Source organism: Chionomys nivalis, chromosome 8, assembly GCF_950005125.1.
Source record: "Chionomys nivalis chromosome 8, mChiNiv1.1, whole genome shotgun sequence".
Taxonomy (NCBI): Eukaryota; Metazoa; Chordata; class Mammalia; order Rodentia; family Cricetidae; genus Chionomys; species Chionomys nivalis.
Genome location: NC_080093.1, coordinates 88,303,670 through 88,322,366, shown reverse-complemented (window position 1 = coordinate 88,322,366; position 18,697 = coordinate 88,303,670). Strand labels below are relative to the sequence as shown.

Here is an 18,697-nt window from a genome sequence, read left to right as displayed (position 1 = left end):
AGACATCGCCCCGGTCCCCTAGAACTTCTGTACAAGGAGTTAAGAAGTGAGTGATTCATGGGAATAAGAAAAGAATAAGAGTTTCAAAACTAACACTGAATAAATCCTGATGAGGCAGGAAGTAAATACACATCCATTTGAACTGAGCCGAGAGGTTAGCGACAAAACCTACTTTATAATGAAAAAGGTTACTCATGGTATCACAGAGCTGTTGCCAAGTGGGAAAACAATTTGGAGAGAAATGGAACATACAGGCTAGATAGTAAAAATAACTTTTATAACCTAGAGGAATTCCTCACTCTAACAGTCCAAATATCCACCACTGGCCACTTTCCAACATGTCTGGTCTGTGTCAGTCAGTCACTAAAATGGCATGAGCCTAAGCCCCAGCCCGGGTATTGCAGATGAGAGGGTATTGCAGCACCTGTTCCCGCAGCCTCAACCAAGTCAGTGGCTATCAACTGTCACACATTAGTCATAGTATAGTAACCTGAAGACACATCTGTCAAAGTTTCCTACCCTGATCTGTATGGGACACCACTCTCTCAAGTGGCCTAGTTATTCAACTTAGCCCTTCTCAGTCTCTTGAGCGGTTCTTTAATTCCTCCAAGATTCTGACTCTCTCTTTCCCTTTGGCAAATGTGTTCATTCTTAAGGAATTCATTATAATTTCCAAAATGTATAGCCACAATTCTGACTTTTCCCCTGAGTTCCTGTATCTCCAACACCAGTTAGCTTACGTCTTTTTTATATGTTTATTACCTCAAACCTGAAAATGAAACGCATTTTCACCTCTAAACCCTGATTTTGCAGATTCATTCTCTCAAATTTTGGCTTTGACCTAAAACCTCTATAACCAAGGATGTACTTGAACCACTAGGCTGCAGTCAGAACATCAAAGGTGAAGGGATTCTTCTCTTTATAAAGAAAAAGAGCCTCCATAGGGAAGCCTCGCCTCTCAGAGCTTGGTGAGCCAAGTTTCTTACAACAGAGTAACCTCAAATGTTTTCAAAGTCGACAACAATAAGACATGTAGAAACCACACTGCACACTTTCACACTGGTTCCAGGGCTCCTGCCGTCGCTCTCCAAGTTCGGCATGCATTACAATCACTTCACTCAACGATGGGCACACACTCTGACACTGCAGTCTCAGCAGCTCTGCAGAGTGGACACCAACGTATACTCACAAAAACTAAGATGACAACGCCTCATCACACAGTGGGTCTCAAACTGTGGGCCACTATCCTCAAACAACCATCAGAAAGCACAAATATTTACATTATGATCATGACGGTAGAAAATTACAGTTATGAAGTAGCAATAAAAACAATTCTATGGTTAGGGTTCACCACATGAGAAACAGTATTATTGAAGAGTTACAGCATTAGGAAGGGCGAGAATCACTGTCTCGACATACTGTCTATATGGGCATAAAGCAGCGTCCACTGACCTAATTTCTCACATTCCCTTCCATCTAACTCATTTGCTGTCCATTATTTTAATGTTTTCTGCTATTCAGCCATGTCTTTTTGTTACGGCGTAAATGAACGGCAGACAGAAATTATTAAAGAATATTCAGCTTTAATAAGGAAAAGACTTACAGAACCGAGGTTCCCGTGGAGAGCAGGAAAGCAGAAGAAGGGAAGGGAAGGCAGGGAGCACACCGCAATATTTATAAGTAAAAACTATCCTCAGGGGACCCCACCCTACAAGCAAGGTGATTGGCTGGGCTTCCCCCACATCTCCCCCTTTTGTCTAAATAAGATAGAGCCAAACCAAATACAACTATATACAATAGGAACAAATAATAAATATACTAAACATTCTATTTCAAGGAGTCTAAATAATGTATAGAGTAACTACAATTATCTAATCTTCAATTCCATCAAAGATCTGAGAAGGGAAGTAATATTACTTAACAAACAAGAAATATCCAAAATGTGCAACAATGACAGAGACAACTGACTATCTGGACAATTACCCAAAGTCTCGTTTGCAATGTTGAGTCAACCAACTTTGGCTAAGGCCTAACATAACTGACATACCATTATTAAAGACAAGAAACCTTTTAGAACTATCCTACCCTGTCTTGGCAAGATAAGACAATCCTGTTTCATCTACTTATGGATATTTTGTATCTTTGTCAGTAGTTGAGGTATGGACTTTTCTTAACCCAAAGGCCAGTTCTGCCAAGAAGACAAGCTCCCAGTGGAGTGTCTTTGGTGCTCAACGTTCTCTCGGGAGTAGAGCAGTGATGCCAGGAGTGTTTGTGTCTCGTTGGCATGGAATTCTAGGTTAGATTAAAGGCCATTTTCTACAGCTCTTCGAAGAGGTTGAAGATTATACTATCTATACTAAATATAATCTCTATGCATCTAAAAAACCTGATTATTCTAAAAATATGACAAACATAATTCTCAATACCTATCTAACTTGAAGACTAAGAGAATAAACAACTGTGCAATATATGAAGACAATGATCTCCAACTGTAAACAATGTCATTACATTATCAAATGTAAACAATGTTATTATATAAATCATATCAGAGGTAGAAATGTACATTGTAATGTGGTAAATGTATCAATACAATATAGACAAAGTTTTAAGCATAATCTTTTTTTTTTTTTGGATTTTTCGAGACAGGGTTTCTCTGTAGCTTTTGGTTCCTGTCCTGGAACTAGCTGTTGTAGACCAGGCTGGCCTCAAATTCCCAGAGATCCGCCTGCCTCTGCCTCCCGAGTGCTGGGATTAAAGGCGTGCGCCACCACTGCCTGGCTTAAGCATAATCTTATACAAAAAATAGAGGTAGGAGCACTCACATTCAATATTCAATATATCAATATACAAGAATCAGTACCAATACAATTTTCTAAAAACAGTAATTCACAAAGACCAATCATCCCATCAAACCAGTTAATCCCTTTTTTGTTTTTTTTTAAAGTACCCCTAATTCCATAAAATATCTCCCCCATCCCCTCAACCTTATACCAACCACTAAATGATGTTCCTAACCCTGAAGGCAAACTCTGTTGGGAAAGGGGACATCGTCCTCTAAGATTGCTTCCAGCTGACATGGGGGCGACGTTCTTCTTAGGGGGTCCCGTGAAAGCAAATGATGGTAAAAATTCCCAAATTAACCTTTGACCTAAGAAAATTGTAACTAGCCTCTGAGCGTTTTGAGAAGGTCCAGCCAGAGTGTTGTCAAAAATGTACACCATTCGAAACTGTCTTGTGCAGTTGGTACCAAAAAACAGGTCTAATTATAGCGCTAAAAAAATTCATGACGTCATAATAACCAGGTTGAGTTGATGTTGTGGGGCCCCATCTTCATCCTGGAAACTTCGAAGATTACTGTAGGAAAATTTGTTGTTTGTTGTGGGAAATTTAAACGTTAACAACAAAGACATATACTGACATATAAAGAAAGTCACAGATATGAGGAAAGGCAAAGAAAGTTTATCAAGTATATAATTATTCTTATTCTGTCCCATTTCATGGCTCCTGACCTGAGACAGAAACTCAAGAGATATTTCTTATCAACAGGCTTGGAATTGAAGAGGGACTGAGCCATAGTCCAACTCCAAAACCAGCTCTACATATTTATAAAGAAATGTTTAATAAGACATATAAAAATATTAGTACTTACAGCACACGTTTAGTTTTATTGCTGATCCTTAGTGGGTCATAACTAGTTTCCATCCATCAGTAATTAAATATTCAGGGTCCCTTAAATACTTTGAAGACGAGTGTTTTTCTGTGGAAATAAGAAAAGAACCCTGCCCCCAACCTATCTGTATTTCTTACCATCAGTATGATCGCCATCCTTGTGAATGAATTGTTATATATCTTTTCCAAGTGGCTTCTCTTCTTCAAACCGAACCTTTATCAATTTTGACGGTATCCACAATTTTTCCTCTCCTGTGGAGACAAGAGCAAAACCCCTTCCCCAACGTAGCACATCCCCTGGCTTCCATTGTGAGGTCAGCACATCCTTGAAATAAACTGGTTGATTTAGTTCAGCAGACTTTTCCATTATCCAATGTCTTTCTGCAGCCGTAGTCTCCTTTTCACTGGCGTTGAGAAAATTTAAGGTTAATAAAGCATTATGTAACCTATTTCTGGGGGTGTTTTCCACCCCTTTCTGTTTGTTCAACATATCCTTTATAGTTCAATTTGATCTTTCTATGACTGCTTGACATGTAGGATTGTATGGTATACCTGTAACATGCTTAATATTGTAATAAGCAAAAAACTGTTTCATTTTCCTAGAGACATAAGCAGGACCATTATCTGTCTTTATTTGTGTAGGTATACCCATGATAGCCATGACTTCTAATAAATGAGTGATTACTGAATCAGCTTCTTCTGAACTTAAAGCAGTTGCCCATTGAAAGCCTGAATATGTGTCAATGGTGTGATGAACATATTTTAATTTGCCAAATTCTGCAAAGTGGAACACATCCATCTGCCAGATTTCATTCCTTTGCGTGCCCTTTGGATTAGCCGCTGCAGGCAGTGGCGTTTGGTTATAGAAAGAGCGAGTAGGGCATTTCTTTACAATCTCCTTAGCTTGTTGCCATGTAATAGAAAACTCTTCCTTCAAGCCTTTGCTATTAACATGATTTTTTTTTATGAAATTCAAAGGCCTGTAGCACACCACCAATCAACAATTGATCAATTTCTGCATTACCTTGTGCTAAAGGATCTGGCAGACCCGTATGGGATTGGATGTGTGTTGTATACATAGGGCAAAGCCTGTTCCTGATCATATCTTGTACCTGGATAAACAATGAGGTTAGTTCTGTATCATCAGGTATAAATTCAGCAGTTTCAATATGTAAAATAACTCTTTCTGCGTATTGTGAATCAGTAACTATATTAATAGGTTCTTTAAAATCCCTTAGCACCATAAGAATGGCATATAATTCTGCCTTCTGGGCAGAATCATAAGGACTTTGTTCCACCTTACTCAAGTCTTCTGATTTGTAACCTGCCTTCCCTGATTTATTGGCATCAGTATAGAATGTACAGGCTCCAGTTATTGGAGCATCAAGGACGATTCGAGGAAGGATCCAAGAAATTCTCTTTATGAAGTTAAGCCTCTTGCTTTTTGGATAGTTGTTATTAATGTCTCCCAAAAAATTAGCACAAGCTCTTTGCCATGGTTCATTATCTTGCCATAATTTCTTTAGTTCATCAGCAGTGAAAGGCACTATAATTTCTGCTGGGTCTATGCCTGCTAGTTGACGAAGTCTCAGCTTGCCTTTTATAATTAACTCAGAGACTTTTTCCACATAAGTTTTCAGTTTCTTACTTGGTTTATGTGGTAAAAAGATCCATTCCAAGATAATATCATCTCTCTGCATCAAAATTCCTGTAGGAGAAATTTTTGATGGTAGTATGACGAGAATACAATCGAGCTCTGGATTCACCCTGTCCACATGTGCCTGTTGTAATTTTTCCTCAATCATTGTCAGTTCCTTTTCTGCTTCAGCTGTTAATTCTCTGGGACTGTTCAAATCTTTATCACATCCAAGGTTTTGTTCAAATGAATTATTAGATCAGGTGTTATCCCAATAGCTGGTCGTAGACTGGAAATGTCTCCTAACAGTCTTTGAAAGTCATTGAGTCCGTAGCCGATCTCTTTTAATTTGTGCCTTTTGTGTCTTAATTTTTCGCAAACCTATTTTGTAACCTAAACAATTAACAGAATCTCCCCTCTGAATCTTTTCAGGAGCAATCTGCAATCCCCATTTAGGTAAAACTATCTTCATTTCTTCAAACAGTCTTTCCAAGGTATCCATGTTTGAATCAGATAACAAAATGTTATCTTGCTTGTAAGTGTCTGGAAGTTAGGACCCAGGCAGAGAGCTGCGAGACAGGAGACAAACTAGGACATCCGGGGCCGCTCTCAATCAGTAGCAGCCCTCAGTAGGGGAGTGGTGCGGCTCTCTCAAACTAAAATTCACGCAGGGGTGGAGGCAAAGAGCCCCACGGTAGAGTGCCAAAATGTTCCGGCGTAAATGAACGGCAGACAGAAATTATTAAAGAATATTCAGCTTTAATAAGGAAAAGACTTACAGAACCGAGGTTCCCGTGGAGAACAGGAAAGCAGAAGAAGGGAAGGGAAGGCAGGGAGCACACCCGCAATATTTATAAGTAAAAACTATCCTCAGGGGACCCTACCCTACAAGCAAGGTGATTGGCTGGGCTTCACCCACATCTTTTCCTCCATCTTTTATTAACATCTGCATAACCAATTCACCTAACAAATTATCATGTGTCCAAGTTGCTTGGCACAGGGCCTGTCTCAGGTACTCAGCGTATAGTACCAACATACAGAACTGCATTAGAGTGTGTGCTTGCACATTTCACTGAAGTAATAGTGATTTGTAATGATTAAGTAATCATAAAGCATGTAATACTGGGGCTAGAGAGATGGCTCAACAGTTAAAAGCCTTGGCTGCTCTTGCAGAGGACCCAAGATTGGTTCCCAGCATGCACATGGCAGCTTACAAATCTATAACTCCTATCCTAGGGGACCACAAGCACTGCCTACACTCGTATACACAAAATAACTCATAATATATACATAATATTATTGGAATGTTTTGAAACTTTATATTATGAGTGAAGGGAGGTGACAGTTGTATAACATGTACTTAAGGACACTGAACTGCTACCTAAATTTAAATTTTAAGTTTTGTTGTACACATATAGTTTATCACATTATTTTTCAGCCAAAAGATTTATGTCTTTCATTTTAATATTTTTTTTATTTTGCCGTAAATAAATGTATAACCTAACTGGTTGCCATGAATTTCACGTCTTCCTGCCTTAAATACTTTACATGTTTCAAAGTACGAACATTACTGTCAGACTATAGCAGCAAATCCTCTGTTTCAGTCTGGCATTAACTGGCTGTCACTGAGATGGCTTCTTCCCCTCTTCTGAGTTCTTCTTACTTTGGTTTCAGTCTTCAATTTGCCTGAAATATTTTAACATTTAGTACTTGATCAATTGCTTGCTGTTGGAGAGGAAACTGTCTGGCCTTGAGACCTCTGGCCTCTCCCTGTATTAAGCTGCCAAGGCTTCTGGAAAGCAGCAGAGTCGGTATACTTACTGAGGGCTAGAAATCAAAGCCTGGAGGCTTGGTCACTGAAGATCACTACTGCATTCTGGGTCCTAAATGTCTCCCAAATGCCAATGTGTTAAAACTTTGGTGTCCATGGTTGTACTATTGGGAAATTATGGGACCTTTAAGAGGTGGGAGCCTGGTAGCAGGTCTTCAGGTCACTGGAGGTGTGCCCTTGAGGGAATCCAGAAACGCTCCTTACTCTTTGGCTTTATTGATCCTAATATAAGAGGTTTTGCCCTTTATATATTTGTGCCATGATGCACTGCCTCACCATAGCCCCAAATAACAGGCCAAACCCATACAGAATCTCCAAAACTAGAAGCTAAAAATAAATCTTTCTCTTTATAAGTTGACTGTCTCAGACATTTTGTATCACAATTTTTCAAAAAAAAAAATCCTGACATCATGATATATGATATTCATACTACCCAACTCCCCAACTCCCTTTTGCCATTTTTATTTGGGAATGATTAATACAATATTTTGGCCCAGAAATGTAGCCATGCTATGTATAGCTCAGTTCGCCAGTACTACTGACCAGCATTTTAAATAAACCTCCAGTTTATTTACCCATTTTCCACAAAAGAACATCTAGATTATTTCCAATCTTTTAGTATTAAAAAGTTTTATGTTATGAATAGGATTTGTAAAATTTTTAAAGATTTGTTTTAATGGAGCCTGGGGATGGCTCAGCAGTAAAAGCACTTACCATACAAGAGTAAGGAACTAAGTTTGGATCCCTAGAACCCACCTTTACTCAATAGCCTGAGATTGTAATACCAGCCCCCTCTTGATGAGATGGGAAGTGGAGACAAAACTCTCTAGAAGCTAGCAGACTAGCTAGCCTGGTGTACCCAGCTGCAAACAAAGAGCTCATGTCTCAAGCAAGGTAGAAAAAACGGTCTGACATCTGAGGTCCTCTGACCTCCACACATGGCACACATGATGGATGAGGGTCAGCAGTGGCTCAGTGGGCAAAGGGCCTTGCTGCCAGGCCTGATGACTTGAGTTTGATCCGCAGGATCCACATAATAAAAGGAGAGAACTGACTCCTGTCTTGTAGCTCACACCTTCTTACCCACCCCACTAAATAAGAAATAAATAAATAGATGTAATAGAACATTTTTAAAAAGCAGATGGAAAGATCGGAATAAAAATACTAAAGCTGTTAAAATTTACAGTTTTTCTAACATTGAAAGTAGCTGTGTGACAACCTCTAAGAGTACTTAAATATTCAATAAAATGTAACTTGACTCAGTCTAAACAGTATATTGAAAGCTTTCTCATTTTTAGGTTTATTTGATCATTATGTTTTCCTTTAGCATATCATTTAGATTTGGCTAAAAGCTTAATGGCGTTCCAGAGCTGAGTTTACTGTTGCTTGTTAAAAACACCCTATTGCTCATGAGACGAACACCAACACTCTCACACGATTAACAAAAGAGCTTTCTGAAAGTAGCATTAACCATCTGTAGCATTTCATTCTTGAGCAAATAAATCAATAAAGAACTGGATGTGTTTATATTTCTCATTAAAGCGGTTCATGAAAGGTCTTAATGGGGCAAATAAATCAATAAAGAACTGGATGTGTTTGTATCTCTGCTAACCACAATTCAAGAACAGTCTTAATGTCCAGGTCCTTAAGATGCAGAAGCTTCTCCCTGAAACACTGACCTTGTAGCGGTAATCCCGGGAAGTGGCCAGTAAGGAACCACCCTTTTTAAGTATGAGAGTGAAGAGCTAATAGGACAGTATGGCAGGCATGTTCAGGTAAGAACGAATGCTCTCTTAGTGGCTGCAGCAACAGCAGAAGCAGCTATGCGGTTCAAGCTTGGGATGACAGGGTTAAGAAGTTTTTAAAACAGAGAGACTCAATTCCATGGCATGAGATCTTGTGAGGAAAGCTCTTCATGTACATTTGTGCCTGGGCATTTCAAAAAATCTCAACAAGAAGGAAAAAAGATGGAAAAGTAAATACAAATATAAAACGAAATCAAGAGATAAGTCCTTGTAAAAGGTCAGAAAGATGCAATCAGCATGAATGACTCAGACTTCCAAAAGCCAGGCAAGGAGGCTATGGTCCAAAACAAGTTAAGATCTATAAAAATGCCAGCAAAATAAATGGTGTTCTTAGTGGGTTAGAGCAAAAAGGGAACGTGCCTGGTGATAAAAGTGATGCAGAGAAAGCAGAACCTCTTGGCTTTTAGTTTCTATACATTCTATCAACAAAGGCAACCTTCAGATTAAATGGATAATTAACAATACTAAGGGGGAAAAGCTTCGAGGAAGGTATGATCAAGTCTACTCATCAAATAATTTCTACCAATGGAGCTGAGAAATAAAGTCATGAATTAAAGAAAATTTTATGAATTATACAAGTGGTGCAGGACAATTGTCAATATTCTGTCAATTATGTTTTAAATAAATGCTGATTGGCCAGTAGTCAGGCAAAAAGTATAGGCAGGACAACCAGACAGGAAGTAGAGGTGGGCCAATAAGAACAGGAGAATTCTGGGAAGAGGGAAACTCCCTCTGCAGTCCTGTCCAGACACAGAAGCAAGATGTGACTATGTCGCTGAAAAGGGTACTGAGCCATGTGGCTAGCACAGATAAGAATAATGGGCTAATGGAAGTTATAAGAGTTAATAAGAAGCCTGAGCTAATGGGCCAATCAGTTTATGATTAATGGAGACCTCTGTGTAATTTCTTTGAGACTTAACTACTGTGGGAACCAGGCAGGACAGAAACCTCAGACAACATACAAGTAAAGATAAAGTTGAAAAAAGGATAATTAGTGCTGCATTTTGCAGAACACAGAGTAGCTGGTGAACTCTACCACTATAGAGAAGCAGGCACGCTGTAGTTCTCCAATAGATTCTAAAAAAAAATTCTTCCAAATTGGGGGGCTAGGGATATCGGAGAAAGAGCCATTATATATTCTTTTCTATTCATATAAGAAAATCACCGAAACATGTAAAGAATAAAAGTCACCCATAATCCTACAGTCCAGATATCATAACTGTTAAAATGTGGACATATCTCTAATGAACATATACTTTTATTGTTTGTATCATACAACATTCTCATCTCACTTAAAGCTCTTTGTGAATATAATTTACAAAATCCATAGTAGTTTAACACATGGAAGCAAGATCAATTATGTAATCATAAAGAATGACACAATTAATGGCAATGATTATAGCTCACGAACTCCAACCATGGAAAATCTTGATACCTAGGAAGCAGCATGTACTAATTCACTCATTCTTCCATGTGTACAGTGAATACTATCTATATTATGTACCCTTGATCTACGGCTGGACATGCAGCCATGAGGACACGAACATAAGTCCCTGTCCTGATGGGGCCTCCTTTCTAAGTGGGAAGAGAGACAATAAGGGTAATGGTAAATACTAAGAGGAAAAGTAAAGCAGGAAGAGTATAAGCAGTGATTTGGGAAGTTGAGACTTGAACTGAAATAGCCAGAGGTCTACAGCCACACTTTACTCAGAATACCTCCAGAGAAGATATCAAATGTCATTTCAGTGAAATCACGAAGAGGAGGGGGAAAATATGGGTGAACCAAAGAAGAGTCCTACAGGCAGAGGGAAACACACATAAAAAAGCCTTGAGGTGAAACCATGTCCTGAATGTTCAAGAAACAGCCAGGAGATGGCCAGTGTGACCAAAACAATATGGGAGAGAGGGGAGAAGCAGAAGGGACTAGGGACAAGGCATATAAAAGGCTTTAGACCATAAAAAGATTTTGCCCCTTTATCCCAGTGAGTGTGGAAGCTACTGGAGGGTTCTGAGGAGAAGAGGCTAAGTGCTGCTTAATGGATCACACGAGTAGGAGCATGGAAGACAGTGGTGCTGAGTCAGATTTGATTAACTGTCGGGGGCTTGCTCAAGAGATTTCAGAGGAGAATTTTAGTATGTTGCCTAGAGATCATTCTTGTGATATTTTATTGCAGAAAATGGTTGCTCTTGTCCAAAAAGTCTGCCTGAGGCTAAAGTGAAATGTTTAAGATTAATTCTATTGGCAAAGGAAATCACAAAACAACCTAGTATAGACTCTGTCATGTAGAATTAGTGGTTATTAGTGATAACTCTAATGAAGATTTATAATGAAAGGGAGAAAAGGAATAGGGTTAAGTGGAATAGAGCTAAGTCATATGTTCAAGGAGATAAATAGATTAAGAAATGGAATAAAGGGAATGGTGACCTCAGGGCAAGATTTGACCCAGCTAAGTTTCCAACCCCAGAAAAGTAACTAAAGAAAACTTAGAGCCGGGTATGGTGGGGCATACCTTTAATCCAAGCACTCAGAAGGCAGAAGCTGATGGATCTTGGAGTCTGAGGCCAACCTGGTGTATAGAGCAAGTTCAAGGACAGGCAAGCTTAAGCAGTGAGAGACAGAAAGCTGGTGGAGATGAAATTGAATGAGGGAGCCATGTTCCAGCTCCAGCAAGTAGCAAAACTTGGCAGCTTCAGGTTCTGGCTGAAGTTAAGGACAGAAGAAAGTAGATATGCAATTCGCCCTCTCGCCTAAGGAAAGATGCTGAGGCCAGGCATGGTCAGGGGTTTCAATGAATGAAGGCCCAGAGAGGCCAATGTGTGAAACTATTGAAGTTGCAACCTAGATTGCCTTGGAGACCCCCAAGATGCTAGAGATGCCAAAATTGTGGGATACCTGACAAAGAGAGCTGCTAACAGGGATTGGAACCAGCCCAAGAGAAAGAAGTGTGTTGCAGTCAACAAAGCTGAACAGAGCTGGAGATCTGAAGAACATTTTGACATCAGACATGGAGATGCAGAGTTTGGAGCTTGCCCAGATGGATTTCAGTCTTGCTTTGTTCTGGTATTTCCTTACCATGCTCCCTTCCCCATGTTTTGGAATGGCAATGTATATCTTATGCCATTATATGTTGGAAGTATGTGATCTGCTTTTTTATTTTGATTTTACAGGGGTTACAGTTAAGAGATTGCATGAATCTCAAAAGAGACTTTGAAACATTGTTGAGATTGTGATAGACGACAAGGACTTTTGAAGCCGGACTCAATGCACGTTTGCATTATGATATTGTTAAAAGCCTATAAAGTCCATGGGAACCAGGGAATGGAATATGATAGTTTGAATGCAATTGGTCCCCATAAGCTCATAGGGAGTGGAGGTGTGGCTTTGTTGGAGTGGGTATAACCTTGTATGTCACTGTGGGGTTTTGAGGTTTTTCTATGCTCAGGATACTGCCCAGAGTCTCAGTTGAATTCCTGTTGCCTGTAAGATGTAGGACTCTCAGCTACTTCTCCAGCACCAGTCTGTTTGCTCACTGCCATGCTCCCTGCCATGATAATAGACTGAACTTCTGAAACTGTAAGCGAGCCACCCCAATTAAATATTTTCCTTTATAAGAATTGCCGTGGTTATGGTGTCTCTTCTCAGCATTAGAAACACTAAGACTGGCTTGAACAAGATCATTGCAGTTTCTGCACAGAGAACAGACTGATAGGAGAGGGAGCCAGCAGGCAAAGGAGGATGAACCAAAGCAACCCAAAGACTAACAAATACATGAAATCCTTTACACAAAAACGTTTCTGTTATCTTAAAAATAATTGCTAAAAAGTGATACATTTTAAAAATAAAGGCTCCAGCACAAAGGCACACTGACCACAGCCCAGGCTGAAGCAGGGGTGGTGGAGGGAGGGGATAGACACTGCATATTCTGCCTTTGCTTGTTGTGCTTGAAACATTTTTAACAAAGTTTTTTATCAACATAATGAGATTAATGATAAAGACAAGAATTCCACAATTAATTCCCTGTAAAGAATTCCAAGAAGCTGAAGTGCCAGGACAAATTTAGACAGGAAAAATGCAACAGAGAAAACTACAAAGTCCCATATTTGGTTCCAAAATGCTACGTGAACAGTACAAAATGGACAAATCTAGATAACTGTTAAAGGAAGTAAAACAGCCTGGAGTTTCATACACTGCAGCAAAGTCAGCAGAGAGACTGCCAAAAACCAACAGCAAACTCAATTCATAATTTTAAGAAAGGAATAAAAGGATATGATTGTCTCAGGAGCAGACTGCTTTATACCTGCTGCTATTTGCAATTCTAGAAGCCTCTTCTAATGTAGCCTGTATGCAGCCATTTCCAACTACATTCTATGGAGAGTGGGTGAGGGAGCTAAGGGCCTTGGGACAGACAATCATAGCCCCTTGGGGGAGACAAGCTGGGTTCTCAGGACCCCAAACCACAGCTCACCCAAGACCCTGCCCCATGTTATCACGGGTTCTACCAAGCACAGTCCTGGTCTAGAGCAGGAGCTAGAGTTTTCTCCATACATCAGGGCCTCAGGGGAACCTCAAGTCAGGTCCTAGTCCTCACCAGCTTTCTTAAAGGAAACACCACACACACATACTTTAGAGTTGCCTCTTCATTTCAGCCAAAGAATGCCAGGTTGGTTTAATATCTAAAAGCCAATTATTTTTTATTTATTTATTAGGTTTTTTTTTTGTTTTGTTTTGTTTTTTTGGTTTTTCAAGACACGGTTTCTCTGTAGCTTTGGTGCCTGTCCCGGAACTTGCTCTTGTAGACCAGGCTGGTCTCAAACTCCCAGAGATCCGCCTGCCTCTGCCTCCCGAGTGCTGGGATTAAAGGCATGCGCCACCACAAGCCAATTAATGTAAATACCATATCAATGGAATTAAAAGCAAAACACACAATTATCTTGATAGAAAAAAATGCACTTGGTAAAATCTAATATCCAACCCATGATCAAAAACATTCAACAAACTATGAACAGAGGAAATTTCCTCAGTCTGATAAAGGACAACTACGTCACCCCTACCCACACTATATTTAATGGTACAAGAAATTTCTTGAGATCAGAAACAAGATAGAATATTGGCTTTTATCACATCTATTCTACACAGTACTAGGGACTCCAGCTAGTCTAGTTAAGCAAGAAAAAGAAACAAAGGGGATATAAGATCAGAATGAAAAGTAAAACCCTCTCATTTGAAAACAACATGATTATGTTCAAAAAGCTAAGAAACAAGTTCAGCAAGTGGCAAAACACAGGCTTGATACATAAGCATCATGTATCTACCATCTATCAAGGAACAATCTCAAAATATTCACAATATAGCATTTAAAAGAAAATAGGGGTACATAAAATAAAATAAAGGTTTAATACTGAAAAAAAGTTCTTTGAAAGAAAAAGATCGGAATGGACAGAAATCCTGTGTTCACAGATGGAAAGCTTAGCATTGGAGAGAGAGCAATCTTCTGAAAGCTGCCTCAATACAATCTAGCAAAGTCCTGGCTACTTTTTGGCTCTTTGTTGTTGTTGTTTTCTTTTAGGGATTAATGAAATGGTCATAAAATTAACACTGAAAATGCTGGTCACAAGACCCAGAAAATCTTATACCTTAATCTTGCAAAAGAAAAACCTAAGGGATTGTAACTTCATGGTTTCAAAAGGGCAATGTATAGCCTATTGAATTAAAAAGTAGGTATGAACTTGTGTTTATAGCTGAATGGGTTTTACAGGGTGCCAAAAACAATTCAATGAGAAAGCGCAGTCCTTTCAATAAACGGTGCTGGAACAACTATACACCCCATATGGAGTCGAATTCTTGCCTCCTTTCAAAGGCGCAAAGATGTAAATGCAGGGGCATAAATAATAGAACTTGCAAATATAGGAATATATTGTCAGATAAGAAAATGATTTATTTGTCTTAGACATATCTGACACTAAAAGCAACAAAAAACCCTGAAATTCATCAAAATTTAAGACTTTCCTTTTTTGAATAAAGCAAGCACAAAGCACTGGATGGAATAAGATAATGGACTAGTAAATGGAGCATAGAGAAACACATACGACTCAACAACAGAACGGCGGGCTCCCCAATTCTTAAAAGATAAAAGACTTGGATAGCTATTTATTTACAGAAGACATGCAAAAAGTAAACAAACACACACACAGACAGACACAAAGTTCCTCAATGCCATCAACCACCAGAGAGACAGTGAGATACAAATACAACCACAAGGAGATGCCGCTTCCGACTCATTAGGGCAGCTATAATCAGAAGGGCATGCAATGAATGCGACGCCAGCTACAAAGTGCCATGAGACCAAAAAAGGTAGATAGACCCGGTACTGCAGTGGCATTTATTCTGGGACTTACTAACGGAAGTATGACAGTCAAGACAGCAAAAAGATTGGTGACTTTCCATTATCTGGATCAGAAGAAGGATGCTTTTGTCACCAGTAGGACATATGGTTTCTCCAAACCCAAGAACACTCCATGTTTGTCTTAAAGCTAAGGCCAAAGATGGCAGGCACATCACAGCGCACTAAGCTCTCTCTGCTCATACAGTCCGACACACCACTCTAAAGGAAGTTCACTAGGATTACTCAAGGGCAGTCATGGTGGTCACAACCCAAGATGGCTACAGTCATTTCAACTTTGTCCCTACAGTTTGCAAGATGCAGAGGAATCAGAACCATTGCATGCTGTGGTAAAACTGCTTTGTTAACTGTCTGGCAGAATCTCGAAAAGTAAAATATAACTGTAAGACTAGGAAGTCACACTCTTAATTCCAATCACCATCAGTCCACACAGAAATCTTTAAGCAAATGGTAGCATTATTCCTAAGAGCTGAAAGGCAACAAACAAACAAAAAGCCAAAAACCTCCAATGCCCTTAACTAACAAAGAGATCAGTAAAATGTGACCCATCAACACAATAGACTAGCATTCAGCCTTTAAAAGAAATGAAGCACATACTAGAAGATAAATGAACCTTGAAACATTATGCTAGTTTTAAAAAGCCAGCCAGGCCAAATGATGGTGGTGCACACCTTTAATCCCAGCACTCAGAGGCAAAGGCAGGCGGATCTCTGTGAGTGAGGCCAGCCCGGTCTACAGAGCATGTTCCAGGACAGCCAAGGCTACACAATGAAACCCTGTCCCGAAAAACCAAACCAAACCAGAAAGCCATTTAGGAAGAGCACAGGTAATTCTAGAGAGGCAGAAAAAGAGGACTGGTTGCACTTGACTACAGATGGGAAATGAGGAGGGAATGACAGCTAAAACAGATTACCTTGGTGAGGGCAATGAAATGTTCTAAAACTTACTGGGGTAATGGCTACACAACTGTGAATATGCAAGAAAAATTGACTCATGTGCTTAAAAAGACAAATTGCATGGTACATGTATTGGATCTTGGGGCGGGGAGAAAGAAACACCTCCATAAAACCTTTGTTAAGTTCTAATAAGAGACTATTGTCTATGCACATCTCCACTGACCCCAGTACAGACCAGATGAATACCAGCAACTGACACCCATCTGTCTTCGTTTACTAGACCCTAAACCAGGAGTTCCCTGAGCAGAGATTCAACTCGTGTTCCTTGGAATGCAGTGAGCATCCGCACATTGTGTGCATGACATATGATAGGATGTATCAAAACTGTCAGTCAAGACTGCCTTTAAAGTGGTCCTCAGGGAAGCTTTACTTTACCTGGGGTCACCAGGAAAGTCTACAGAGGATACATCTCAGCAGACACTTAAATGATGAAAAGGAAGCGAGAGAAGAGCATTTCAGGAATGAAGAAAATAGAAAGGGCAAAAATGTCAAGATGGGAACACTGATCTCAGTACCTGGGTTTTTAAGGAAGGCAGTCACATCTACAATGAACTCTATACCCCACAACACCGAGAAGCAGAAGTGTCTTCCACTCACATTCCATAGTACTTCTTTAAGCTAGTTCAGCTGGGGAAAGGGGGCTTTACAACTCTCCACGGTTCACGATTATCACAGAGTTTAAAGATGATCTTGAAGATCGTCACTCTTCAAGACAAAAAACACCGATAGGAAAAAAAATGAGCAAAACGTTTTGAATTTTGTAATGACAGAAAAGGAGGGGGAACGGCAGCTTTACAAGCACAGCTCATCAAACACATTCTGCAGGCGGAATAATGTGCTCAACCTGCCTTCACCCCTGGAGCATGGTGCTTTGCATTTGTAGTATTTTTAATCTCTAATGCTCCTTTAGAAGGACAGCCAATATGCACAAATTCAAAGAGGATTACGGTTCAAAGGGAGCTGTCCAGCATTCAACAAGCTGAAATCAGAGGGACCGTTCACAGACAGTTCCCATGGCTCAAGGACGGCGGTACAGAATTATTCACAAGACAAAGTTACCAGCAGAACTTGGCCAACAATTGTTCCAGTTCCCTTCTCCCAGCATTCAGGACCATGTATTTACAGATTCTGTAAAACTTCCAGAATGTAGTAGTCAAGGGGGCTGATTTTGAAGCATCACACTCATGCTCAAAAAACAAGAACTAACAGGCATAAGGAGTACAGTAACTTGCTTATCTCTACCTCAGGAAAACATGGTTTAAATTATTGAACAAAATTTTTGATGTTTTTGTTGTTTTGAGACGGGGGTCTTACTATGTAGCCCTGCTGGCCTGGAATTCATTAAGCAGGCCAGGCTGGCCTTGAACTTAACAGTGATCCTCCTGACTCTGGAATGGCTGTATCACAGCTGCGGACCACCAACACCAGATCAGGTCGTACTATGAGAGGCTGAACCAGTGAGAACCCAAAACAAAGGTGAAACTCCACTACCGACTAAGATTCCTACAGACTCCTGGTAGAAAGCGGAAACCCTACTGACTGGGGAATGGTGTGGGCCTGGGAGGCCGAGACCTCCCGCGAGCATCCCCGGCGCTCACCTTCGGGGTCCGCCGGCGGCTCCGGACGCTTCCCGCGGGACAAGAAGGCCTTGGGCAGCAGCAGCGACACGGCAAGGACGAGACCCGAGGCCAGCGCCACTCTCTGCACCGTGGAGTACGCCATGGCTGCGTACCGCGGGGCCCAGGAGTTAAAACCGGAACCGGAACCGCAGCGCGCAAGCCGGTTCACGACCGACCCGCGGGCTGCGCAGACGGCGGCGCGCGAGGGACAAGACCCTCCGCTACGCCTACGCCGTGTAGCCTAGGGCGGTGTGGTGTGTAGTAAACGTAAGCTACCCTAAAGTCCTTCAGTTCGCTCCACGACCAGCTGTCACCCAGGCACGGCCATCCTAGAGTCTAGACCTCCAGCGATTTTGCGTTCCTTTCTATCCCTGTTCACCCCTAAACCCTTGCCTCATTTGCAGGAGGAACTCTCTTTCCCAGCTTCCATTCATGCACATCGCTTCCACAACTCATCTACAACCTAAGACTATAAAACCAAAAACGACTATTGAGCTCTCGCCACAGATCAAAGCCTTACAGAACTTACCATGACCTTCAGAATGACATTATACTCCTTTACCTGACCTTAAGGGCCTGCATGATCTAGTCTTACCAACACTTTTTGGAAACTAGATGACATATTTGCTACCAATTTTCTTGTTTCAAGGGGACTTTTGTTCATCCTGTTTCCTATTCCTGGAAGATACCTGATGTCATCCTCATCTGTCAAAAACTCATCAGAAGAAACAGCTTAGAACAACTGTCCTTATGAAACTTAGGCAGCCTCTTCATGTCACA

The 18,697-nt window shown here is 40.5% G+C and overlaps 1 protein-coding gene across 4 annotated transcripts in view; it reads right to left on the bottom strand.

Annotated features, from left to right (window-relative positions):
• Ric3 (RIC3 acetylcholine receptor chaperone) overlaps window positions 1-18,046 on the bottom strand; it is a 55,963-nt gene extending 37,917 nt beyond the window's left edge. For all 4 annotated transcript variants that reach the window (XM_057777216.1, XM_057777217.1, XM_057777220.1 and 1 more), the window contains exon 1: window positions 17,897-18,046. In XM_057777216.1, coding sequence (XP_057633199.1) covers window positions 17,897-18,020 — 124 coding nt within the window. In that variant the 5' untranslated portion in view covers window positions 18,021-18,046. The remainder of the gene's footprint in view (window positions 1-17,896) is intronic.
• Between the last annotated feature and the right edge of the window lie 651 nt (window positions 18,047-18,697).